Genomic DNA, 27,556 nt, shown 5'->3' on the forward strand with positions numbered 1-27,556 from the left:
AACCATCTTTCCATTACTGGCATAGCGGTGCCAATGGGACGTGTGCTGCATCCTGCAGTTGGGTGGAACTCAAGGAGGCCTCCTCAAAGTAAGGGAATGTTTGTTGCATTACCTGGGATCTGCATTGCCCTTATGTCAATGCTGGAAAGTGGGTTAGGATTGCGCCCTTAGAAAGCTTGCCTCCCCCCCCCCCCAGAGACTCTCCAGAATGCGGTGGAATTGATTAATGTTGTCTAGGGACCATCATATTAGTATGAGGTGTGTGTGTGTGTGGAGAGCCAGGGGACATAGTTTGTTTAATAGAAGTAGTTTTACCAGAGGTGTTTGCAGATAGCTAGTGTTTCCATTGCTTGCTCATCTGGAGGAGTAGATGGGGGAGAGATATCCTATGATCACTCAATAGCCAGCTCTCTTATTAATTGGAAAGTATGTGCATGTCCTTTTCTGCCTTCCTTTCTTCAAACATTAGTATCAGCCTGTCTTTCCCTGAGCAGAACTCCTTTGGTCTTCACTTACTTTCTGAATTGGTATGAAATCTGCTGATCAACAGGTAGGGCCTCGTTATCCACAGGGATCTGTTCTCACCCCTGCGGATACTGAAAACTGTGGATAATGAAATTCATGGTTTTCACTCCATTAGGTGCTCAGCACAAGGTCTTCACTTGGCTTGGTCAAGCAACCAGATCTTCTGGCAGCAGGCACCCAAATTATTTTATTCTCAGGAATGATAGAGATCAAAATTGAAGCCCTTATGAGGGTGACTACCAGGGATACCCTGAGTCAATCCATAATGTCTGGGAGCAAGTAAATATATTCAATAACTCTTAGATCATCTTACTGTCCCTTTATGATAGTGACCTGTTCTTCATATTCCTCTCAAAATATTTTAGAAATGGTATAGTTACTGCTTTCGCAGTTCTTCTGGGAAGCTCTAATTTTGAGTCTCCTAAGTTAAGCTCCTAACCTCATGAGTCTTGCTCGATCACTGCAAGGGGCCATCTAATCTGCCATCATGTGGTCAGCCTAGTATTTCTAAGAAGTCCATGAGAGGGCATGTAAACAACAGCTCTCCCTCCTTACTTATCCCTCAACAATTGAAATTCATGTGAAATACCATTTAACTATCATAGCTAATAGGTCTTGATAGAACTATTCATTATGAATGACTTTCGAAAGCCATATAAACCAGGGTCTGTTCCTGTATGTCATAGCAGTGAATCCCATGTTAATTATGTGTGTTGTGTAAAGAATTTTCTTTTGTCTGTCTTGAATCTGTTGCCAATCAATTTAATTGGGTAACAGAGAGAGTTGCAGAGTCATCTGCTCTGCTGTCCAGGATTAGCCAAACCAAGGCAGTAGTAGCTAGTGATCCTGTTAGAGGGCTGTGCCTGGGCTCACTTCATTCAGGCATCTGTGAGGGTAGGAAATTCATAGCCACCCTACTTTTGATTGCTCCTCCCTGATCTATTGTTCTTTGAGAAGGAACCCTGGAATTAACCAAACAGGAGCCCTATGAGCATTGTTCCTCTTAAACTGCAGAGCTCAAAGTAGAACCAAGCTGAGCTCCATGAAGCTTAGAGCTCAGCATTTTCAGAAATCTAGGAATGGTGTATGATGGCATCACCATGTGTCCGGAAATGCCACTGAACTACCACGCAACTGGAGAAGGCATCCATGCAGTGGTGCAGACCCCAATCTGTGAGGTACAACTCCAATGGGGCAGCATGGCAAACTGCTCAGGGGTGTCACTGGATGCTCGCCACCCTGCAGTTCACACCCAACACAGTTCTGAAAACCGGAGGTAAGAGGCTCAGCGGGCAGACTCTTGAGTGTGGTTTTTGGCACCTGAAAATCTGGCCCTGAACCTCTTACCACTGTTTTTAAGGTCCCGTCATCCCGAACCCAGAAGTAAATGGTGATGATGTAATCCTGTCACCACTGACTACTTCCAGGTGCCAAACTTCACACCAGCAGCAGGACAGGGCATTGTATCAGCGGTAAGTTCAGAGACCCCTGCCTTAGAGGGAATATTGCCTGTTCCCCCAATATGGATCTTAAGATTGAGCTGCTCAAAGATCAGGAACTTTACTGGAATGTATGTCTCCTCTTGATGTTTGTACTTGAAACGGTGAGTGCTCTGGAATCATCTTCTACTTCTGTATGCAAAAGTAAAGTTGCAATCAAGCAAGCATGATGTTTGAGCATTTCCTGTTCACCAAGTGGAAGTAGAAGATGGAGTACTCTGCATGAAGTTGAGATACAATCTGTTTCTAGATAGGAAAATTCTGATCTCTGCAACTTTTTGAAGCCTGCTTTACACCTTTGGATGAGGTTGCCTGTTGCAGATTTCAGATGATTATTAACAAAAAAGCTCACTGTTCTTACCAGCTCTTCTAGGGCTCTATAACTAGAATACTTTGGGCAGAATTGTTAGTGTAAGGCATATGCACATACGAAGGCATATTATAACTTTGTTTTCATCAATTAGAACAAGGGCAGCAAGAAGAGAGGAGTATTCTTTTGTGTTGTGCCTTATTGTACTGGAGAGCTTTGACTAGGTTGATATAGACACTAAATTCGCATTATGCTTTTACATACTGCTCCTATGCACTACCAGAATTAGGGCCCAGCAAATTCCTTCAAAAAGTAGCTGAAAACACGACACATACTATATTCTGTACCCATGCTAATGACTTGAAGATTTATAGTTTATAGATGCATGCCAGAATACACAGGGAGGAACTCTCTAGAGGCATATTTGACTCAATTGTAACAGGAAATCTTGAATAATAATTAAATGCATAGAGTCAACCCACCAAACATTTTGTTGAATTTAATTTTGTCTTCAGCTGTGTTTAAGTTGAATCAGCTTTTTAGTACTCTTGAACAAACTTAGTGCACATGAGAGAATGATATTATAAAGTCAGTGATTTGCATTTGGGAAAACTTATATTTAATAATATTTAACATAAGTCATTCACTTACTTACTCATCCACCATTTATGACCATACTAAAGCATTCTCTTTCCTCCCCTAATATTATTTGCCTCAGGGCTTGAACACTAGGAGACTGCTGTATTCTGTACTACCCAGGGACCTTCTAAGCTAATTGCCAAAGATGCAGCCTATTTGTACGGATTTTCTGAACTATGCATATACTGAACTTTAGGTCAAAGGTTAGAACAACTTAAGACCACACAGTGAATGCTATAGAGATTAGCTAAGCACTAGCAGTCTGGGGGATGCAGTGAGCATTCCACAGTGCACAGAAATGCTGGCCTAGTTCAGACATCCTGTTCCAGTCTTTGCAGTATTGGGAATATGCTGTCAACTTGCATGTTCCTTCACCCCATTTTTCTTACCCACTTACTTTGCTCCATTAATTTCGTCCATTGACTGTTTTCCTTCAACGATAGTGATGCCCATATTTAGCAAACAGCTGTAGTGCAAACTTCCGAACAGTGGTTTGCAAAACTCACTTCAAACTATGAAGGTTAATACTAACTATAGTTGCCCAGTTGGGCATCATAGTTAGCTGTTACAGGTGCCAGGAGATAGAGGAGTGCATTCATGCACAGGAAGGGAAGAGGGCTGGATCCTGGGGTACACCCAGGTTCTGAGTCTCTGCGTGTGTGCACCCATCCATGGCACATCATCTGATGTTTGGAGTATCATCTGAACAAAGAGGGTGTTGATTCGGCCTAGTGTCTTTTTCCCCTTTCTCCAACAAGCCTTTTAGCTTTACAAACTTACACTGAATTTCTGCCTTAGAGTAGCAGGGGTCTTGTCTGCATACTATTTCCCAGACTTGAAGAGGTTGGTGTACAAAACTATGGATAAACAAAATCTTTTTTTAAAAAATCGAGATACTGGTATGGGGTGTTTATAACTCGTTCTGTTCACCTGGTGACTTTAGCACATCAGGGTTTTACCTGGATGCTTATCCTGAATTGATAATTTTAAATTTCCTTAAATAACTGCTTGAATTTGGATGTGACAGACTATCAAATAATAACTTGGTTTATCTTCTTGTTTAAGAAAAAAGTTGTGGTTTTTTATTCAGATTGAATTATTATTTATTTGACTTTCCTAATAAGCTTTTAGCTGCTAGTGGTGCCTTTATATGCAACTTGCATTTGAACAACATTGAAAATCGAATGGTATGTCAAAGAAAGCTACTTTGAAGATTGGTGTAGTCTTCAAAGGAGATGCATTGGTGTTTTCATTGGTGCATTGGTGTTTCATACTAGAGGGCTCATTAAAGATCACACCAGCTGCCATGCCGATTGCACCATGATTTGCATGAGCCTCAGCATTACTTGATTTAGGAAAATCTAGTCTTGTACAATGCTAGATTTTCTTCAGTCAACTCATCTTGAAGCCGTCTTATGGCAGCCAGTTATGGGGTGGGAACAGTATGGGAGCCCCAGTTTGTGGAACAGTATGCTGGGAGCCCCAGTATGTGCCCTGATAGACCCACCCTTTGAAACCATCCCTGATTTAAGACACTGCATTTCTTTGGGAGGATTTTTCAAAATACTTCCTTTATTGGATGAAGTAAACTCTCTTGCCTTTTAATGTACTCTGTTTTTGGGGTCCCATTGCCTACAATGGTGTTCATTTTCTGTGATGTAATTGTAAAGTAATATTAAGACATTTGCGAAGTGACTAGAGTTTTGTATAGAAAATATACAAATATAGGAAAAAATGAGCTACTTGACTGAAATGTTAATAATTGCATATGCCTAAACAGGTTATCTTTTTCCATTTATGGATGATCTCACCCTGAAACAACCATAACTATTCAAACCCTGGAAACCTGAATCTTTTTATTTATTCTTATTGTTTAACTTACAGGTCACAGATCAAAAAACCAAAGGTAAGAATCTTTTTAGTTTCTTAAAATCCTATTCATCTTAGACTTTTCTTGGACCTTAAGCAGTTCCCCCCTCCCAACAATATTCTTTTACACTTATTAGAGAAATCATTTTACTCTTCCATCTTGCATGTGATGGACTTGTGCAAATTCATCTTCATATGCAGCCAGCAAAACAGACAAACAACCAGTTTAAATAATGCAGGTGATTCTGCCCACCTTTCTACTTAATAAATACATGCCCTGAATCAAGCTTGAGATTGGAGAATGAAGCTGCTGTTCTGTCTCAGTTCTCACCTGTTTCTTGTCATTTTTAAAGAGATAGTAAACATATTCTGGATGTTAGGAATTTTCAAGGCAATTTTGAGTATATGCAATTTTAGCTTTACATGCTGACTCTGGAATGTATTCCTTGCGCAACATGAAACTGTACTTATCCAGGTCTGCAGTAGTCTGAATATCAATATATGCACTCACATACTGCACTGTCTCTTTCACTTAGCAGTAGGCATTGCATGCCTTGTGCTATAACCAGTGCTACTAACTGGGATAAGATACATCTTTTAAAGTAGTGGTTCTCTTATATTTATTAAGGAGAGAACAGTTGTACCTGTTTACCTCAGCACAGCATATTTTCCAGTGGTTGTTTGCTGGTGTCTCATCATTTTTTATATTGTGCTATGTAAACTGTTTTTTGAATGAGTTTTGTTATGACCTTAGATGATTTTTCTGAGTACCCAAAGCTGACTTATTCTCCATCACCTTCTATACAGGGTTAGAAGTTTTTTTCCATTGTAGATCACTTTCCATCTTAAATCTCTTCTGTCATTTTTACTGACATTGAGTAGTTGGTATGAAAGCCCTGTCTGAAGTGAAAAAAATCACAGTGGCACATTCCCACATGCAAGATTACACTTGTTGCTAAAATCTTCAAGTAATGAACATGCACGTATGAACTTGTCATTGATCAAAAAGCTTGTGAGTGTTCATGCCAAATAGATCACCTCAGTCTAAATGTTTGACATCATACTAAAAAGTTGTAAAGCAAGACTTCCTTCCGCTAAACCAGTGGCTCCCTCCATGGCAGATCACGACGCACTGCAGGGCCTTCTTGAGAGGGCCTGAAGGCCTCTCTCATGTCGCGCCAGGTTGGCAACTCACTCTGTCAGCTTACATGGGCCTCTGAATGGCCTACAGAAATTTCCGGAAGCTGCACCACATGTGTTTCTTAATATTAATATTTAGAATATTTATATATCTCTTTTCAATAAGAGTAGTTCACAGAGCAGTTTACACAGTACAATAAATCAATAAATCTTCCTATAGAAGGACAAGCAAGGTCCCTCTTCTTGAAGAGTACACATCTCCAGAGGTGGCCAGGGCTAATAAACAGAGCTGTTGACTCCACCTCTCCACACATTTCTCCACAGATCAACCCTAGTGTTGATTTCTACAACATCAACTTCAAAGTATCCCCAACGTTGGCACTAAAAATTTGTGACATCCTATGTTTCCAACATCACTTTTCCCAAATTTTTGGAGCATGAGGTCTTCAACTCCTGGGAGTCTGTCACATCATACCACTGGGTATTTTCATGGTCAAGTTGGGCAAGACGTATTTTGAATGGGGTGCTCCAAGGCTTTGTTTTGGGCCCTTTTCTCCTCAACATCTCAGTCAAGGACTTAAAGGGATAAAAGGAATTCTTACCAATTTGCAGATGACCCAGCAAATTTCTTTTTTATTGTGTTTTTCTTTTTCCTTTTCCTTTTTATTACTATAAATAAAACAAATACAGAAACAAAAAAAAATTTCAGATGGCCAAAACTAGGAGGAATAGGGAACACCGTAGAAGACTATAGTAACAATCAGTAGGACCTTGACATAATGGAATACTGAGCTGGAACTAACAAAATGAAATTCAGTAGAGATCAATGCAAGGTTCTACATTGGGGCAAAAAAAAAAAAATTAAAGGCCCAGGTATAGAATGATACCTGGCTTGGCAATACTAAGTGTGAAAGAGATCTTGACTGTACGGATCACAAATTGAACATGAGCCAGCAGTGTGATGCGGTTGCAAAGCAGGCTAATGCAATTTTAGATTGCTTTGGTAGAATCATGGTTTTCAAACCACAGGAAATAGTGGTTCTGCTTTACACTGTACTCATCAGGCCTCATCTAGAGTACCATGTCCAGGTCTGGGTGCTGCACTTCAAGAAAGATGCAGCCAAACAGGAGCAGGGCCAGAGAAAGGCAACGAAGAGGATCAGGTGTCTGGAAGTCCCATGAGGAAAGGTTGAGGGAACTTGGGTGTGTTTGACCTATAGAAGGGAAGGCTAGGGGGAGACATGATAGCACTCTTCAAATATCTGAAGACATGTCACATGGAAGCAGGCAAGGATTTGCACTATATTGCCCAAGAGAGCAAAACCAGATCTAATGAGCTTAAGCTGCAGGAGACTAGATTTTGGGTAAGTTTCAAGAGAATTTTCTTAATCGTAAGAGTGGTTCAGAAATGGAACAGATTACTGAGGAAAGTGGTGGGTTCTCCCTCACTCAAAATATTCAGGCAGCAGCTTGACAATCACTTTTTCAAGAAGAACTAGAAAGAGTTTACCTGCTTCAAGCAGGGGGTTGGACTAGATGTCCTTGAATGCCTTAGAGCTGCGGTTTTCAAACTCTCTGGGAGTTTGAAACCTGCAGTAAGTCCTTACAGGGGTGGGGAGAGGCAGCGGGGGCGGGGGGAAGGCAGCAATGCAATGCCCAGGATCGCCCTGCTCAGGGGGGCTGCAGGGACTGGGGTGCACCCACCAGTCCCTGCAGCAGCGTCCTGGGGTTGCGGAGAGCCCTGCGCGAGTGTCTGCAGGGCTCCCCAGGTCAGCAGCAGTGAAAGTGAGCAATCGCGCTCTGCCTCTGCAAAACCGGAAGTGGAGTGCAGTCGCTTCATTTTCACTGCTGCTGACCTGAGCCCTGCAGAGGCTTGCGCAGGGCTCTCCGCACCCAGGGAGGGCTGCTGCAGGGACTGGTGAGTGCACCCCAGTCCCTGCAGCCCTGTCAGAAGTGAGAGTGGAGCGATCGTGCTCCACGTCTGGTTTAGCGGAGGCGGGGCAAGATCATCCCACTTTCACTTTGGAAACCTCAGGGAGCCCTGCGGTCAGCCACGCAGGGCTCACTGCACCCCTGGGATGCTGCAAGAGGCTCTGGTAAGTGCAGCCAAGCCCCTGCAGCCCCCTGAGCAGTGCGATCCTGGGGATCATGCTGCTGCCTCTTCCCTGCCTCCTGGCTGCCCCCGCCCCTTAAGGGCAAAGAGGCCAGGCCGCGATGCCCAGTCTGAAAACCTCTGCCTTAGAGGCTTCTCTCATACTTTCTAACACGCAGCCTCTGACTAAGCCTCCAGAACTATTATGGACTCTTTCATTCGTCTTAGCACAATTGATGGGTAAACTTTGACCATGGTAAGCTTGTGGCTGATAACTTTCAGTACCATTTTTATAGTAGTGTTTACTTTGGCATGGATGGCTAGCGAGCTCTGCACTTTGCGATTTGACCTCTATTTATCAGATGTCAGGTGGCATTGGCATTTCACGTAAATCAAGATTTGATCTTGCCTGTCTTCTTTCAGTGTCTGACATCAGAAGGAAGAAGAGTTTCTTAGATGTTTTATGAACTTTCTTTTTACATTAGTAAAACTGCATAATTTCAGACAAGAAGCTTCTCATCTGCTACTAGATGACCCCATAAGGAAAAGAATAGGTCCAACAGCTAGGTCCCTAAGTCACAAACACAATTTCCCTGGCTTATCAATCAAGAGAGAGCCACCAGCCTCATTAAGAGCACACTTTTGCGGAGTGGTCTCATCATACTCTACCGCTAACCTGAGAGGTATCCTGCACCTAGAGCACTGCAGGATGGCAACCTTGTCAACCTCATTGATTTTCATCAGCCTCTATGAACATGAAATCGGGAACCAATGCCTCGTTTCGACAAGGAGTGCTGCAGAGTGTCTTCCTGTAATCAACCTGCACCTGCCTTGAGATAAGGGGCTAAATCTATCTGCTAGGTACATGTAACTGCACAGACCACAAAGGAGGACAGCAGTTAGCTTACTTGGCAAGTATAGTTCTTTTAGTGGTCTCCTGTGCAAACACGTGACCTCCTTGGCAGTCCCCCTTGCAAATCTGCTTTTCAAATCCTAGTATTGGCTCTGAGGATTGGAGCCCAGTTATGCAAAATTCCACCTAGAGAGGCAGCCTTCAAAGGAACTGAGGAATTTGGCATTCTTCCAGTGCTTAAGACATGCAATTGTGCACAGGGTCTACCCTCTCAGGCATAGAAGCAGAATGCTTAAGAATGCTCTGGAAGCTTCTGAGGTCAACTCTGCATATGTAAAACACTACTTCATGTGACTACATGACCTCTTGAAGAATTATTGTTATAGATAAGCAACATAAACTTTGGGCGCAATCCAAAAGCGGGCTGATGCTGGCCCAGGAGGGTTGCAGACATGCCATAAGGCACATTTGCGCCTCCTCGAGAGGAAGCTGGGCCGGGCAAGTTCCCTCCTCGCGACTTGCCAACACAAGGAAGAAAGGTAAGTGGGGGGGGAGGCGTTCCTGGGCGGAGGAGGGCGGGTGGTGGGAGACCCGGGGATGGGTGGGCGGGAAGTGAGAGGTGGTGCTGGGATCCGGCAGTTATGCCAGATCTCAGCCCCTATTCCCAGGGAGAATGGAGCGGCTATAAGCTGCTCCACTGTCCTTGGACTTGTGCCACTTCAGGAGGTGGTGCAGGTCTGAGGAGACCCATAGGGGCCAGCGGCCCTTATCCAGGGGTAAGGGGAAAAGTTTCCCTTTGCCTCTGGCGGAGCTGCTTATGGCCGCTATCTTGCTCTGGATACAGTGCAAGCCTCTTGGCTTGCCTGTTCCAGCGCAGTTGGATTGCGCCCTTATTTTTGTTTTGAGTGTTTCATAAGGCAGAATACCAATCATTTTCCATTTCAATGGGCTGACAGAAAATAGAGTGCTGTTATGTCCTGTGGACTTACTTGTGCTAAGGACTCAATGAGGTAGCTCAATAATAATACACCATGTACTATATCGCTTTTTTCTTTTGAGTTTTTCGTGAACAATATCTAGGAACTCTTGACAATTATATCATTGAGATCTGGTGACTGTGGTTGCTATCTTGTTTCACCTTAATTATGGTTTGTAGTCTCTTGGGTGGTTTTTTCTTGATATAGGTATGGTCCCTGTGATAAATTTTTGAGTGCCTTATGTGAAGCCACTCAAAATTAATTATTGCCCTTTTTCCATACTTCTCATATACTTAACACTAAAAATGTTTTTTTTAATTAGAGATCATCCAGATTGTCATCTTACAATATAGCTCTGGATTGAATTTGCAAAACAATTCAGAACACCAACCCTGTTTTTTCTTTTAGTGCCCGAAGCGACAAAACCAAGTTTAAGCCAACCAGTGACCGCCAGCCCAATTGGCAGCTCTCCATCGCCACCAGTCAACGGTGGCAACAATGCCAAAAGGGTGGCAGTGCCGAACGGGCAACCGCCAAGCGCCGCCCGCTACATGCCTCGGGAGGTGCCGCCGCGATTCCGTTGCCAGCAGGACCACAAAGTGTTACTGAAACGTGGGCAGCCCCCTCCGCCATCCTGTATGCTCCTTGGGAGTGGAGTAGGGCCGCCTCTCTCTTCAGCAACTGGAGCAAATCCAAACAACGCACAACCAGTAACAGGAGTACTGCTGCCATGTGACAGTGGGACTGCAACAGGTATGACAGCTGTAATTATAGACAGAATATGAAAGTTCCTGTGGCAATATACATGATTTCCAAACAAATAATAAAAATTTTACTTCAGTATTCTAGTTAAAGATAGGAAAACTAATTGTTATACAGTATTGAATGGTTCTTTTGAAAGATAATTATGAAGCTAGCCATTTATCTAGCTTGAGGACTGCAATCTAGGAAGGTGAGGCTTAGGGAGGGACAAACATTTTGAGTACTAAAAAGATTGCTATAAGCAGAATAGTAGTCTATTCTGTGTGGCTGCTGTGAAAGAAGTTGCATGCACATGGTTAGATCCTAGATCATTTTAAACAGTATCAGTCAGTGAAACATAGCAAGTTGTATAGACTCCACCTATAGAGGTTTAGTAACATGTTTGATGGATATTTAAGGTGTCACAGTTGGTTTGCCCACATTGATCCAGAAGATATACCAGTAAATCCAGAATTAACAATATATTAATTGGGTCTCCTTAGCCACTGCTGCTGTCTCTCATGTTGTTCATATCAATATGCTTGATGGCTAGATTGAGATGCTAGATGTTACTTTCACCCAGATAGCTAGAATTTAATTTTGGATTAAATTTTTGTGTTTTAAATGCCATTTGATGCCATGCATCCATGCTGATTGTGTGAAATTAGTGAAATTTCTATCGGTATAATTGTAGGCAGTTTGGATCAGAAAGGAGTCTTACATTGCAGAGGCTGCCTGTAGATCACAGTGTATTTTGCCTCCACAGAAAATTGTGTCTTCAGGTGTAATACTTTTGCTTTTGGGTGAATTGCAGCCCTTCATTTAACATGGGACAAAAAAACAGGGTACTCTATAATGTTTTCAGGGTGGATTAATGCCTGCCCTCTCCCACTTCTGAACCTAGTATTTGGAGTGGAAAACAAGTTGCCATCATTTTAAGTCAGTTAGAATTTCAAGAGAAATTTGGGACCCCATTATCTGGAGCATGATGCTACTTTCTGTTTGAGAATACAGACTGTTTGCTGTTTAGCCCCACTCTTAACTTGGGCTGTGTTCTTTTTTTTTTTTGGATTCTAGCACAAGAGAGCCTTTTTTAAGCTTCCTTTGCACTTGGGTCACTTTTTCAGTTCTAGCATGGTAGGCACGCTAGAATTTCTCCAGGTGAGCTTGGAACTAGAAAAGATGGTCACCACCATGCTTACATCACTTCCTTCTATTTTCTGTCAAAACAAATGGAGGAACCTGTCAAGAATATGAGCGCTTCCATTGTATGCAGTGTATGGTGAAAACATGGCGACCCCCATACAATAGATTTCAATATGGGAATGCCATTTTTCCATGTTTAAAATAACTGTGCTAGAAGCATGCTGGAAATGTCACTTCTGCATTTTTTTTCTAGATGAAAAAAGAACTCAGTCTTGATTTCTTGTTGAGTGCAACAAAGAGAATCCAGGAACCGAATCTAATATGTACTTTCCTGTGACTAAAAATCTTGTAGTTTGAAATTTGTAAGGAATTTATGTGCTCTCTTATGATAGATCATTTCATTTATATTTGTAAATGAGATTCTTTCAAGTATTAATTTCTTCCTTGATTTTGCTAATGGTTGTTTCCATGGCAACACTGTATGACTTGAATGGCAGCTAACTGAGGATCACAAAAATCAGTGCAGTACTATAGTGGCCGAGTAATTACTTTTTAGCTATTTGGATAGAAAGCAATTGCTGTGTGTGATACAAGTGTTACACTACAGATTGCCAAGACAGGTCTCGGTAAAGTCTTTCCTTGGACTACTTCTTTTCTAAATTATTATAAGTTTTCTATTTTAAATGTTATAATCCATCTTCCATATAAGAATTGTGCTTTGAATTGTACTGTAGTTCTCCAAATAGGCACCACAAGAACAGGTTGACACCATTGGTCATAGTCATAAATTTAATAGTTTGCAGACTTATTGTGCAATCCTATACATGTTTACGCTATAGTAAGTCCCACTATTAAATGGGACTCTAAGGTAAGCGTGCACAGCATATCAGTCTTGTATTGTTGCTATACAAAGTAAGGTTTTTTCAAAGGATAGTAAAATTTATATTGGTAGTTTGGTTACATTCATTTTATTCTATATATTGCCCATAACAAATCCCTTGTCAGTTCCACAAATCTGTTGCTCCTGTTCTCCTGGCATAGTCACTATTTTATTATCATTTTGATTACATTTAAATGGAATATATGCTTATTTTTACAAATTAAACAGCCTTGAAGCTGGTTGTTGGTATTGGGCCATTGCATTCCATTGTACTTCCATTTCAATAGTAAGATTATCTCTGCTAGAGTCCTGATAGTAAAAGAACTTACAGTAATTTTGTATGTGTTTTGTGAACTTATGAAAAGTTTTGTGAACTTTTGTTGAAAAGCAGTATATAAATACTGTTATTAATAATAGTAGTAGTAGTAGTAGTAGTAGTAGTAGTAGTAGTAGAAAACATGAAAGATGTAACCAGAGGTGCAGGCCAAACATGTTTCGTGTTCCCAGGCAGCATTTCTTTGACACCAAATCTTGGGGTCAAGCCACAGAAAAGGTCTATTGCCTTTGTGTCCTACTTGTGCACTTTCCAGGGCATCTAGCTGACCACTGGTTTGAAACATGACCTTGGACTGTGTGGACCACCTGAATGGTTGCTTTTGAAGAAAGCTGGATGACATGAAAGCTGATCTAATTCTGCCTGGCAGTTCAAGTAATACTTTGAGATGACCACCATTTCTCCCTCAACGTGGGGAGGTGTCCTCAGGAGGTGTTCTCCGTTGAGATTTTTCCACAGAAAGTAACAAGTGTAATAGAGTGTTCTAATTCAGAGGCTCTCTTTAAATATTCTTAAGGAATTCTTCACTATTTTTCCTTGCAAAAGATACTAACTATTATCATGAGGTTATACTCACAAAATTGTTTAAGCATCCTATCTCACCCCACTCGTACTACCTAACAGTTTTCCCTCATAGCTTCTGGGCTCCTTCCTTCTTGCAGCCCCCCCCCCCCCCAACTGCATTTTATGGTACTTCCAACACTCAGGGGCAGCTTGGCAGGGGGCTTCAGAAAAGAGGCATGGGGAAAGAGACTTGCACAAGTGCAGTTGCACAAGTGTAACTTCAGTATGGAATCAGCTTTGTTTATGGGACGCTTGACCAATACTAATATTTTGGTTATTAACCACTTTGTGCATCTCTCATTTGTGCAACCTCAGAAGTTGCAGTGCAGTTAATACTGACTACCAGAATGTATTAACTTAGAATGATTGTTTAAATTACCCTATATGGCATAAGAACATAAGAAGAGCCCCACTGGATCAGGCCAATCTAGTCCAGCTTCCTGTATCTCTCAGGAATGCCCCAATGCCCCAGGGAGCACACAAGACAACAGACATAGCCTGCATCCTGGTGCCCTCACCTGCATCTGGCAATCAGAGGCAGCCTGCCTCTAAAACCAAGAGCTTGCACATACCTACTATGGCTTGTAACCCGTAATGAACTTTTTCCTCCAGAAATTTGTCCAATCCCCTCTTAAACGCATCTAGGCAAGATGCCATAACTACTTGTGGCAAAGAGTTCCACAGACAAATTACACACTGGGTAAAGAAATATTTTCTTCTATCTGTCCTAAATCTTCCAACACTCAACTTTAGTGGATGTCCCCTGGTTCTGGTGTTATGTGAGAGGGAAAACAGCATCTCTCTATCCACTCTGTCCATTCCCTGCATAATTTAGTATGTCTCAATCATGTCCCCCCTCAGGCACCTCTTTTCCAGACTGAAAAGCCCCAAATGCTGTAGACTTTCCTCATAAGGGAGGTGCCCTTCTGTACTTGTTCCATTTCCGCTATATCCGTTTTGAGATGTGGCGACCAGAACTGGATGCAATACTCCAGGTGTGGCCTTACCATTGGTTTTACAATGGCATTACAATATTAGCTGTCTTATTACCCATTACCCAAATAGCAGCTTTATACATTAGAAAGTTTGATAGCCTGTGACAGCTGGTAGACTTTTTTTTTTGCATGCTTGTGCTTAACACGTACAGAATTGAATGCAGCATGTTTAGAATATCTAATAAGAATATAAGTGCGCAGCTGAATCAGGTGAGAGATCCAATTCTAGCATCACAGGGGCCAGCCTCATGTCTCTGGGAAGTCCATAAACATGACTAAAAACAACAGTCCTCCTTTATTGTCTGTCCCCATGACCTCCCCAGCATCTGGTGTTCAGAACTATACTGCCTTTGAAAATGGGGATTCAGTTTAGGTATAATGGCTAATGGCTGTTGATAGGTACAATCTCTGCGAATTTGTTTTTAAAGTCATATTAGCGATCAATGTATCTTATGGCATTTAATTACATTATGTGCAGAATAAATGATGGATTATAAATTTAAATGATTAGAAACAACTGGGATATTTTGTCTATGAATAATTGTGACCGTGTTTCATTTTTAGATTCAACAACTGGAGGTGCTGCTGCTTCAAATTATGCAAATTCCACTTGGGGTCCTGGAGCCTCCTCCAACAGCACCAATGCCAACCCAACTCATGTCTGGGACAAGGTGATTGTAGACGGGTCTGACATGGAAGAGTGGCCTTGTATAGCCAGCAAAGATACTGAGTCTTCTTCCGAAAACACCACAGACAACAACAGTGCCTCGAACCCTGGTTTGGAGAAAAGCACTCTGCCAGGAAGCACCACTAGCAACAAAGGAAAAGGCAACCAGTGCCAGCCTGGAAGCTCTGGTAACGAATGTAATCTTGGGGCCTGGAAATCTGATCCGAAGGCTAAATCTGTTCAATCTTCCAATCCTGCAGCTGAGAGTCACAATGGTCTAGCAAGCTGGAGGAACTTGAGTGGGCAGGACAGAATTGGCCCCAGCTCTGGCTTCAGCAACTTTAACCCAAATAGCAATCCATCTGCTTGGCCAGCACTGAGTCAAGAGGGCAATCCAAGGAAAGGGACTTCAGAATCCGATAATGGTGGCTCCAATGCACAGATTAGTACAGCAGGTCAGACTTCTAGGGAACAGCAGTCAAAGATGGAAAATGCGGGTGTTAACTTTGTCTCTGGCAGAGAGCAGGCTCAAATCCACAACACTGATGGACCAAAAAATGGAAACACTAACTCCTTGAGCTTAAGTTCACCAAACCCAATGGAGAATAAGGGAATGCCCTTTGACATGGGCTTTGGGAACCCCTCCAGGAGCACTGATGCCCCTTCACAAAGCACTGGAGAGAGAAAGACTGGGAGTGTTGGATCTTGGGGTACAGGCAGGGGGCCTCCTGGAATAGACAGTGTGTCTGGTCAAAGCAATTCTGGAAATCATGGGAACAATGGAAAGGATAAGGAGGACTCATGGAAGGGAGCTTCTGTTCAAAAATCGAATGGGTCAAGAAATGATTCTTGGGATAACAATAACAGGTCTACGGGTGATGGGTCTTGGACCTTTGGCCCTCAACACTCTGGTGAAAGCAAATGGAGTGAAGGGAACAAAATGACATCAGGGGTGTCTCAGGGAGAATGGAAACAGCAGTCTGGGTCCGATGAGTTGAAGATTGGAGAATGGAGTGGTCCAAACCAACCAAATTCTAGCACTGGAGCATGGGACAATCAAAAGGGCCACCCCCTTCCTGAAAACCAAGACAATTCCCAGGCTCCCTGTTGGGGAAGATCTTCCAGCTCTACAGGAAGTGAGGTTGGAGGTCAAAGCACTGGAAGCAACCACAAAGCAGGAAGTAGTGACAGTCACAATTCTGGACGTCGATCATATAGGCCTACACATCCTGATTGCCAGGCAGTCTTGCAAACTTTGCTGAGTAGAACTGATTTGGACCCCCGAGTGCTTTCAAATACTGGCTGGGGTCAAACACAAATAAAGCAAGATACTGTTTGGGACATAGAAGAGATGCTAAGGCCTGAGGGAAAGACTGATAAAGGAACTGGAGGGTGGGAGAGTTCTGCCATACAGACAAAGAACTCAGGGGGCTGGGGAGATGCACCCAGCCAAAGCAATCAAATTAAGTCTGGATGGGGTGAGCTCTCCACTCCAACAGAGTGGAAAGAGCCCAAAAACACTGGAGGATGGAATGATTACAAAAACAATTGTTCTAACTGGGGAGGAGGAAGACAAGATGAAAAAGTGACAGCATCTTGGAATGAGAATTCCAACAAAGACCCAGGATGGAATGGACGGCCATCTAATCAAGGGTGGTCTTCTGGGAAGAATGGCTGGGGAGAGGAGGTTGATCAAACAAAAAACAGTAATTGGGAAAGTTCAGGAAACAAGTCAATGTCAGGTTGGGGTGAAGCTGGTCAAAATGAGATTGGAACGTGGGATAATGGTGCAAATGTAAATTGTTCTTCAAAAGGGGGGTGGGATAACAATAAAAGAGCTCCAGCATGGAATGATACTGGTAGACAACCCAATTCCTGGAATAATCAGCAACAGCAGCACCATCAGCAGCCAGAGGCACCTGGTTCCTGGGGTCCACCACCACAGCCTCCAGGTAATGGGAGGCCACCCAATCCTAATTGGAACAATGGGCCACAGCCAACTGCTCCAAAAGATGAGGAACCCAGTGGCTGGGAAGAACCATCTCCTCAGTCAATTAGTCGAAAAATGGATATTGATGATGGCACTTCAGCATGGGGAGACCCTAGCAGTTACAACTACAAGAATGTGAACCTGTGGGACAAGAACTCGCAAGGTGGACCAGCTCCACGAGAACAGAACCTTCCAGCTCCAAGGACTAGCAAATCTGCAACCTCAGGTATTTGACTTAGTTTTCCTCTTTCTTATTGTAGAAGCTGAAGGTTTAACTAGCTCATTATTTTTGAAATGATTTTTGAAAGCATTCTCATAGACACAGACTTACTTATCACAGTGTGCTTGTGATAAGTGAGTTTAAAACCTGAATAATTGAGGCACCGATCAAATTAGTCTATTCCTATTGAAATGTTGTCCATTTGCAAGTAAGGCTAAATATAATCCTAATGTGACAGAAATTGGAATAGGGAGCCCTGAGGTGTGTGTAACTACTTAAAGTAGGAGTAGTGTGGTACAGGGTGATCTGGTGCCAGCATTGCTCTCATCCCTATTCAGACAATGAAAATAGGGATTATGTTGTTTTGTAATCTGGATCCCATACTTTAGTTGTGTGTGCATGCATAGTAAATGCTTATCCAGCCTGTAGTTTTCCATTGATGCGGATGTACTCCGAAAGGATACTTCTAAAACTGTCAACCTCTGTTTATTGAGTTCAGACATATTTATTCATATCCCTTGAGCAAGATATGTATGCAGAAGACCTGTGTGCATGGATCCCTTGCTGCATTGGGAACTGTGTGCATGGTCCCCATGGCTGAATTCCTTTGTCCAATTCCCAGGTGGCAAGCACAGTTTTAGTTGTCAGATTGGAACCTCACGTGTGGACCCCTTCAAATGACTGGCACTGTCACTGATTGCCTTTTGTGAAAGTAGGCTCTCGGGGTGGAATTCACCTCCCCACCTTATAGGTAGATGTGTAATTTCAAAACTATACCTGCTCACCAGGTAAGCGTGTGCAGTCTGTTGCTATACTCTGTTGTCTTTGATTAGACAAAGCACACCACTGTCAGTAGTAATAATGCTTTTGCCAGTCAATCTGCTCTTGTTAATATTTACAACCTCTTCTTCAGCAGAAATGCAGTTTCATTTATAGGCAGCATTTGACCTGCAGCTGATATTTCAATGAGCATGTGTTCAGATTCAGTGAGCATTATGTTCAGTGTTCATAGTTCAGGTTATCTGATTTGCCTTATTGTTTGACTTTCCCCAGACATTTGAAGGGGCAATGCAGTTCTGTACCTTTTTTTCTATACTGTAGTTAATTACATAGCATTATGTGAGAAGCCATTTATTGGCAGAATTCATGATGGCGCTGTAGCCATGTGTCCCAAAGTCTCAAGGGCACTTTTTCTCTTGCAAAAGATTCTTGGGAAGGGTGATTTTCATCAGAAAGGGGATAAATGGAAAGGAGTGCTTAATCCTTCCTCATGTGCAACAGCTATTACTTGCCCGACTATCTGAACTTGTGTTTTCTTTGCAAACTTCAAATGATAGTTGATTTCACTTGACTTCAGTGTGTAAAGTGTACTACCAGGTACCTGGGAAAAAAGAAACTTGCATTGAAGTAGTATTAGACTGTAATCTAATACAATAATATTTTGTTATACTCTTAATTGAGAAGTTTTTTTTTTCTAGCACTAAGAATAAAATAGCATGAGCACCAGCACAAATGACAGAGCATAGAGGATGATAGAATGGGGACAGCTGTTTAGAAAGATACCGGGGTTTGGTGATTGTTTTTTTGCTCGATTTGACACTGTACAAAGTGTCCAAAAGCAACTTCATAAATCATGCATAATAAAAACTTTTTCTATATAAAGTCTGGAACAAAAGCACACCTCCTGCTCCAGATAATGGTACAGCTGCTTGGGGTGAACCAAATGAAACCAGCCCAGGATGGGGTGAAGTTGATGATGCAGGGGCTTCTACCAGTTGGGGAAATGCATCCTCCAGTGCACCAAATGCCATAAAACCTAGTGAGTATTTTCCAGTTTCTATTTTTGTTGCAGTCTAAAATGTAGTTGTGGATAAAAACTGGTGTGATTTTTCTCCCATTTTAACTCTTACAGGGTGTCTTGTTGATAAAAAGAATTAAGTGGCTCTTAACAGCTGCTTTTTACACCTATAATGCTTATAGGTGTAAAAACTAGTTTCTGAGAAATAGTGCCCCATTAGTCAGAATTATTTGATCTTTGGCCGTTAAACATTAAGTTTATCATAATGTTGACAAACATTTGAGTTGTCATACTCATGCTTTTATTGAGGATGGCCCCAAATCAATTTTAGAGCATTGTGTTAATGCCACATTTAGTGCATTAAAGAGAATATAAAAATATTTGCTGACTAGATGAATATTCTGGAGGCTCTATGACAGTAATTTCTGCCATATGCAGTATTCTACTAAGTGTGGCTGCTGCACTTGAACTTTAATTATTAGAATGCTGCCTTTTATGTCGATTTTCAGTGTCTCAAATACCTTTTAATCTTGCCACATGTATGGGTGGCAAAAATCAATTAGGGGAAACAATAAAAAGAATAGGTCAAATAGGAGAATGGAAAATATATTTAGCCATTATTAAGGTAAGGACTGACTAGGTGCCGATTCACTAGCAGGAAGCAGGAGATTAGCCAGACTACCAAGTTATAAAGCAAGTGTGAGTTCTATCTCATCAGCAAGTACAATATACAAAAAATTTCTGTTTGGCTTTAGTGTATGAAACAATTAACATAGTAGAGTAGTGCTGTGACTATTTATTTTAAGCTTGTATTGCCAGTAGTTTTCTTGTTTGGTCCTTATCAGATGCTTATTGTATTGTTAGCATACAAATTTAATTATCCTGTACCTCTTTATGTTTGCTTACTTTGTGCATAATTTAATTACAAATTAGCAGTAACATCTAATCACTATAATAGTGAAAACAACCAAGGATTTTGGTGTGGTTAGGTTCTACTTATCTTTTTGACCATTCTCCTGTTAATTGGAAAGCTAGTCAGTGGAAAATAAGTTCTTTGGGATACTACAGATGGAGGGAATTTGTTGTTGTTGTTATAACAAACTACAGGTGGAGCCTGTTTATCCACAGATTTTACATCTGCAGATCTGGCTCAACATGGGTCCCCCAGACCTGTGTTGGGCCAGACTCTGGTCCCACCTGAACCCTCCAAAAGGGACTGGAGCTGTGTTCTGGTCCCCTCTGAATGGTTTTCTGAAGCCCGCAGAGGCAGTGTGCGTCCACCCACTGCCTCTCTGAGCTTCATATTGGGTCACAGAGCCAAAAGAATGCAACTCCCAGTTTCCCAAGGGAAACTAACAACTACTTCTGTTCATTCACAGTGACATCTGTGTTATGTTTTCTGTCTTTTGTTAGTAATTTTTAATTTGGAAAGAAGGGAGGCTAGGTCTGCTTCCTGTGCACAGTGATGGGACTAAGCTCCACTGAATACCAGCTTACTTCTGAGTAAAAATGAATTTTATGGGGCTGCCTGTAAACCCATTTGATTGTGATTTTTGGTATCACAAAATTATTTAAGTTGATAGTTGTAGTTATCTTTTGGCAATATTTCCTTTTTCATCAAAGGTTCCAAACCACCTCAAGATGGTTGGGGGGATGATGGGCCAGTATCAGGAACACGGCATTCCAGCTGGGAAGAGGAAGAGGAAGGAGGAGTCTGGAACACAGCGGGCTCTCAGGGAAGCAGTTCCTCCCATAATTCAACAAGCTGGGGACAAGGAGGAAAGAAACCTCAAATTAAGGTGAGAAATCGAATACTTAGATGATACAGTCTTTTAACTAGATAAATCAACTGCTGTTTCTCAGTTTTCAACTTGGCATGGTTGGCAACCTTCAGTCTCGAAAGACTATGGTATAAGCCTACAGCACCCGGTATTCCCAGGCGGTCTCCCATCCAACTATCAGGAATCCTTTGCACAGTTGCTGGTACTGAAATATTGTGAGGCTAGGTCTTTAGAAACCCTCTGAAAGCAATTATATGGCACACAACCGAGACATAGATACTGTTGTCGCCAAGGACAGAGCAGCATGATTAGTGGGGAAGCAAGGCAGGGATTGAAATGCTTTGAAAGCCATAATGAGGGCTGTGTGGGGTCCAGCTGGTTTCACACACAGTAGAATACATCTCATTTTGTAGTGTATATCATGGGAATATTTTATTCAGTCATTAGTAATTCAAAACAGTGAGAAATTAAAAGGTCAAAAAAAATCCTCTGTTAAAAGTGCAGAGTTAAAACAGTTCTTGCGACAAATAAAACTGGATAACTTGTGCCCTTTAGTCTGCACAATGAGACAAAAGCATATGTGGAATGAATGCCCACAAATTGGAGAGAACTGTTTAACTCCAGTGTGAAATATAAAAATAAGCAATGGTTGTAAACGAAAATAAGGTTAGTGTAAATTTCCTACATGGGAAGTGCTTCTGTGTTATCAAGCAGGAACATTTTTAACAATCCTAGGCTACAATCCTACCCACACTTACCCAGGAGTAAGTTCCATTTACTATCATTGTTAAAAAAATATACATAGTAGCTTGTTAAAAATACAGATCTGTAACATTTCCCCAAATGCAGTCAGATACCATGGGAGCATCAAGTCTAATATATTAAAAATAAAATACTGGAATGAATGGGGATCCACCTGAATTTGGCTCACGACCAAACTAGTGGGTCCCAACCCACAGGGTCACTGGTCTACAGAATATGCCGGTGCTTGTAGATCAAGTGAACCAGTTCATACATCACACAAGACGTGGTTTTAATGTAATGCACATGAACCTTGAATGCTTTGAACTTGTAATTGAGGTTCAGACAAATAGGCTTTGGCAAGATGTCCAAACTAGAAAATTCCAGCTTGTTCTAACAATGGTGAGCAAAAAAGCAGTGTTGTTTGGTTAGTGAATAGTTGATAATCTGCTGAATCAACCAGTGGAGCTTTTCCTTGTGTTCACAGTCTTGTTCCAGGAAAGACGAGAACACTTGGGCAAGTAAATTGTGACCAATCTGACAAAAAAAATTGCTCACATCGACCACAACTTGGATTCCTCTTTGACAGATTACTCTTTGACAGTCATTTTGACCTGCCTTTTCCACCTTCAGCTGGGAGGGCTGTCGTCATTTTAATCATTGTCTAGAACAGGGGTGCCCAAACCCCGGCCCTGGGGCCACTTGCGGCCCCCGAGGAGTGTGACCCTCAGGGAGCCCCCAGTTTCCAATGAGCTTCTGGCCCTCTGGAGCTTCGTTGGAGCCCACACTGGCCCAACGCAGCTGCTCTCAGAGTGAGGGTGACTGTTTGACCTCTCACGTTAGCTGTGGGATGAGGTCTTGCTCCACTGCTTGCTGTTTCATGTCTGATGCAGTAGTGGCAACAAAGAACAGGCCAGCCTTGCATTGTGCAAGGCCTTTTATAGGCCTTTAGCTATTGCAAGACCTTCATTCATTCATATAAGTTCATCTTTAATATATTCATTTATGTAAACTTATGTAAACTTATTCAAATTTTAAATGTAAATTAATCCCCCCGGCCCCCGACACAGTGTCAGAGAGACAATGTGGCCCTCCTGCCAAAAAATTTGGACACCCCTGGTCTAGAGTAAGTGATGAGCCAGATAAGGGTAAAGAAGCTGAATGTACATTCAGACAAGGCAGAGGCACTGCCTTGTTCAGGTGAGTTATTGCCCACTTGTGGAGGGTTAGCCCGTTCTGAATGAGTTACAGTACCCTTGAAGGAACAGGTTTACAACTTGAGCATACGTTTGGACCCAGCTTTGCTTCTGGATGGGCAGGTGGCAGCCTCATCCAGGTTCAGCTCGTGCACCAACTATGTCTGTTCTTAGGGAAAGCAGACTTGGCTATGGTTACCCACACATTAGTGACACTGGGTTTGGATTACTTACTGGGATCATGGCACCCTTCTTCCACGTACCCTGTTGTGGTGCCAATGACTTACCTGAAATCACGAAAGAATTGTGAGAAATCTCATGTGATCTCGGGCCTGCCAAGATGGCAATACTCAGGAGAGCCAGATGAAGAGGCCACCAGGCACATCCCATGGCACTCCTGTGAGTTTGCTGCAGCGCTCTTGGTTTGTGAACCACTGGATTACTAGAACGTACTCTGCCTGGGACTGCCTCTGCTTAGAAACTTCAGTTAGTGCAGAATTCTTAACTGGTACCAGGGATTGTGATCTATTTCACCCCATTGTATCGTCATCATTTCCGGGCACAATTCAGAGAGATGGTTGTTACCTATAAAGCCCTAAATATTACCTATATTCTTGAAGGTCTCTCTCTCTCTCCCCGAAAGAGTCTGCTGATCCCTTAGGACAGAGGTTCCCAAACTGGGGTATTGCAATGCCCCAGCCAGGGAATCTATCTCAGTGCCCACTTAAGGAGCAGGCAGAAGTGACAGTGGCAACACAATCACGCTGCTGCCAGGGACAAAAGGGCTTTTTTTAAAAAAAAAACTTACCTGGGTGTTGCTATGGCTCTCGGGAAGGACCAGGTTGCCAACGATCCCATCTGCATACCTCACTGTTCCTCCAAACTGCTGTAAACAGCTAAAAAAAGGCCACTTCTGGTTTCATGACAAAACCCTATCTTTCTTAGAGAGTCACTGACAGCTGCCAAGCCCAGACAGGTGTCTACCCATTACTGAGCTCCCTCATTGGCCAACATACTTAAATACAGGTGGCTTTCCCACAAGCCTTGCCTCCTCCTCCTTCCTAACCCAAAAAGGACCCCACCCTCATTCCCCGAAGCAACTACCTTTGGAGATGGTTTCTACCCTGGCCAGCCTCAAGGGGAGGTCCCCAGTGCTTCACCACCTCTGCTGGCTTTTGGGTGTGCCAGTGGTAGGGTTAGGCTCACTGCCAGCCTGTCTGGGCCTGACCAAGACTGGACAGCATAGCCAATACAGGCACCACTGGGGCCACCCACAGAGTCGCAACCTAGCAGGCCTGCAAGGTGGCAGCTGGCTTTTCTCATTGTGAATGGGCTACAGCTCTGGTCAGACAGCAGTCACAGCATCAGGGGAGAACTGGAGGGAGGGGAACGCCCCTGGGCAACCAGTTAGCACAGTGTCCTGGGTAATGCTGTGGATGGATAAAATTGGGTCTTATATCTGGTTAGGAAGAGTGACCAAGATTATGCTTTTACAACTTTCTTATAATATACTCCGTGTCCATAAAGTTTAACATCATTTGATACTTCTGCTTATTATTTATTTAACTTTCCTTCTCAGTCAAATTTTTATAAGGTAGGCCACTGTTCCTCTGATGGACAATTTTGAGATAGTACCTTGTCTGAGGCTTACCAAGGTAGTTTACAACGCATCTTGAGATTTGAATCAAGGAATTCTATGTCTTAGCGCCTGTTCTTAAACACTTTATTGTAGACCTTATTTTTGATGAAGTTTCTACATCTCAGGATGCAACAGAAAAAATGGTAAGGTAGAAACTGATCAGTTGTCTTTTTTTCAGTGTTCATTGAAAGGAGGAAGTAGCGATTCATGGATGAATACATTATCTGATCAGATTTCGAATATGGGATTGTTGGTAAGACTTTTTAAATGTTTATAAATCATTTGATTACAAATATGGCTTACTGACCAATATTTGGCATGCTTATTTACTCACCTGGTTGCATATGCCGAGTAAGAATTTGCCTCCAAGTTGACTGAGTAGGGAAACTTTTATAAGGTCATTCTCTTTCACAGCCATTGTGTAGTGGTTAGAATAGGCACATAAGATTTTTGTAGGGGATTTGGAAGCCAGATTTATAAAATAATGTGATGGTTTGTCTGCCTCCTGTGCCTCTGTAGCAGATCCTTGAGCGTAAATAGTTTTACACTCCTCCAATAGGGTTTTTTCCGCCTGAGTTTATTCATTGTTCTTATAAATTATATTTTTTATCTTTAAATTGTAAGCTGCCTTGGGCATCTGCTCTGGCAGAGGAAAGGCATGATGAAAATCTAATAAATAAATGAATAAATAAATACATTTGTTTCATTTCTTACTCTAGCAATTTTGCAAGAAAGTTTTCTGTGTCTTTCTTTTCCAGAATCAAACGGAGGACACTCCAGGCAATAAAATGGACTTATCTGTAGGTATGTATGTAGTAGGGAAGCAGCAGACTTTGGTTTAATTTATGAGGATGATGTGCAGCAGTGAATGATGTATTTCAGTAGTGAAATGTGACCTCTGGTAGAGAGACATTTTCACATGTCCCCCACACAGGAGTCACTTTTCAAGAGGGTAGGGAAGCTTGTTTTGGGAGGAGAACTTGCACAAACATTTCTCACAGGAAAAAGGATGCAACTCTTCATAGATTCCTACTGTTTACATCAAAGAGTCAATGATAATTGACATGGAAAATTTCATTTTCACTTTTCCTGCAGGTGGCCTCCAGGATAAGAAATTTGATGTGGACAAGCGAGGCATGAATCTCGGGGATTTTAATGACATAATGAGAAAGGGTCGGTCTGGTTTTCGTCCTCCTAATTCCAAAGACATGGGTACCCCAGATAGTAGTGGGCCTTACTTTGAAAAGGTGAGACTTCTCTGGTTAGAATCTTCAATAAAATTACAGTCTATTCTAAATACAACTTTAGCATTTAATCTTGGAACATGAAGACAGTTTTACAAAATTGAGAAATGAAAATGCTTGTGTGAAATAAATTGGAGGATAATATTTGCTCTGAAAAAAAGCTTTTGCTGAAGGTCCTTTAGTCACATGTGACTACACAAGATGATAATCCTTGTATTGAATTTATTGTGTGTTCAACATCTGCCCAGTGGTGTAGCTAGTGAGGGGTGGGGGGCGGTCTGCCCTAGGTACCAGCCGGGGAGGGTGACATCACAAATGACCAAAATCACTAAAGTCGCGGTGGATAGGAATAATACCATCATGCTATGTACCGTTGGATGCCGAATTTCCTGCAGAATGCAATGAAAAAAACCAGAGTGAAATATCTCTATTAAAAGTTATGGCCAGAAAAACAAAAATGCATGGAGCCCTATGGAAAGTAAAACAGGGCCATATCGCATGTTTACTCATGAGTAGGCGAACTTAGCTTAGTACATCAGAAAGGGCAGGCTGAGAGGAATCTAGTGACATCAGAATGGTCCTGATCCAATGAAAGCAGCGCCCCAAAAAACCCAAGAGGGAAGTCCCTCCCTCCAAGCTGCAAATCTATTGAGCCCTATAGAAAGCGAAACTAAGCTGCACGGTCATGTTTACTTGTGAGTAAGCAAATATGCCTTGGCTCATGGTAAAGTTGGGCAAAGGGGAATGCAAGGCTAACAGCATGGTCCCAATCTGATGAAAGTGGAGCAAAAAAATGCTCCAGAAAGCGGCTCTCCCCCCCCCCCCAAAGAATAAAATAGAGGCTTGAGCTGGTAAGGTCAATTTTTTTTCTCTTACAGGGTACAATCCTTTTTTAAAAAATTTATTTTTAATTGACAAACACAGACATAAGAACAGCCCCACTGGATCAGGCCATAGGCCCATCTAGTCCAACTTCCTGTATCTCACAGCGGCCCACCAAATGCCCCAGGGAGCACACCAGATAACAAGAGACCTCATTCTGGTGCCCTCCCTTGCACCTGGCATTCTGACATAGCCTGTTTCTAAAATCAGGAAGTTGCACATACACAACATGGCTTGTAACCCATAATGGATTTTTCCTCCAGAAACTTGTCCAATCCCCTTTTAAAGGTGTCCAGGCCAGACGCCATCACCACAACCTGTGGCAAGGAGTTCCACAGACCAACCACATGCCGAGTAAAGAAATATTTTCTTTTGTCTGTTCTAACTCTCCCAACACTCAATTTTAGTGGATGTCCCCTGGTTCTGGTGTTATGTAAGAGTGTAAAGAGCATCTCTCTATCCACTCTTGTCCATCCCCTACATAATTTTGTATGTCTCAATCATGTCCCCCCGAGGCATCTCTTTTCTAGGCTGAAGAGGCCCAAACGCAGTAGCCTTTCCTCATAAGGAAGGTGCCCCAGCCCAGTAATCGCTCTCTTTTGCACCTTTTCCATTTCCACTATGTCTTTTTTGAGATGCGGCGACCAGAACTGGATACAATACTCCAGGTGTGGCCTTACCATCGATTTGTACAACGGCATTATAATATTAGCCGTTTTGTTCTCAATACCTTTTCAAATGATCCCAAGCATGGAATTGGCCTTCTTCACTGCCGCCGCACATTGGGTCGACACTTTCATCAACCTGTCCACCACCACCACCCCAAGATCTCTC

The 27,556-nt window shown here is 42.4% G+C and overlaps 1 protein-coding gene across 4 annotated transcripts in view; it reads left to right on the forward strand.

Moving 5' to 3' along the window:
• TNRC6B (trinucleotide repeat containing adaptor 6B) overlaps window positions 1–27,556 on the forward strand; it is a 132,041-nt gene that overhangs the window by 68,660 nt on the left and 35,825 nt on the right. For all 4 annotated transcript variants that reach the window (XM_066634077.1, XM_066634079.1, XM_066634076.1 and 1 more), the window contains 8 exons: window positions 4,858–4,879; window positions 10,313–10,657; window positions 15,129–17,447; window positions 19,105–19,260; window positions 20,863–21,038; window positions 24,775–24,849; window positions 25,355–25,400; window positions 25,692–25,843. In XM_066634077.1, coding sequence (XP_066490174.1) covers window positions 4,858–4,879; window positions 10,313–10,657; window positions 15,129–17,447; window positions 19,105–19,260; window positions 20,863–21,038; window positions 24,775–24,849; window positions 25,355–25,400; window positions 25,692–25,843 — 3,291 coding nt within the window. The remainder of the gene's footprint in view (window positions 1–4,857; window positions 4,880–10,312; window positions 10,658–15,128; window positions 17,448–19,104; window positions 19,261–20,862; window positions 21,039–24,774; window positions 24,850–25,354; window positions 25,401–25,691; window positions 25,844–27,556) is intronic.

This window comes from Tiliqua scincoides, chromosome 7 (genome assembly GCF_035046505.1).
Source record: "Tiliqua scincoides isolate rTilSci1 chromosome 7, rTilSci1.hap2, whole genome shotgun sequence".
NCBI lineage: Eukaryota > Metazoa > Chordata > Lepidosauria > Squamata > Scincidae > Tiliqua > Tiliqua scincoides.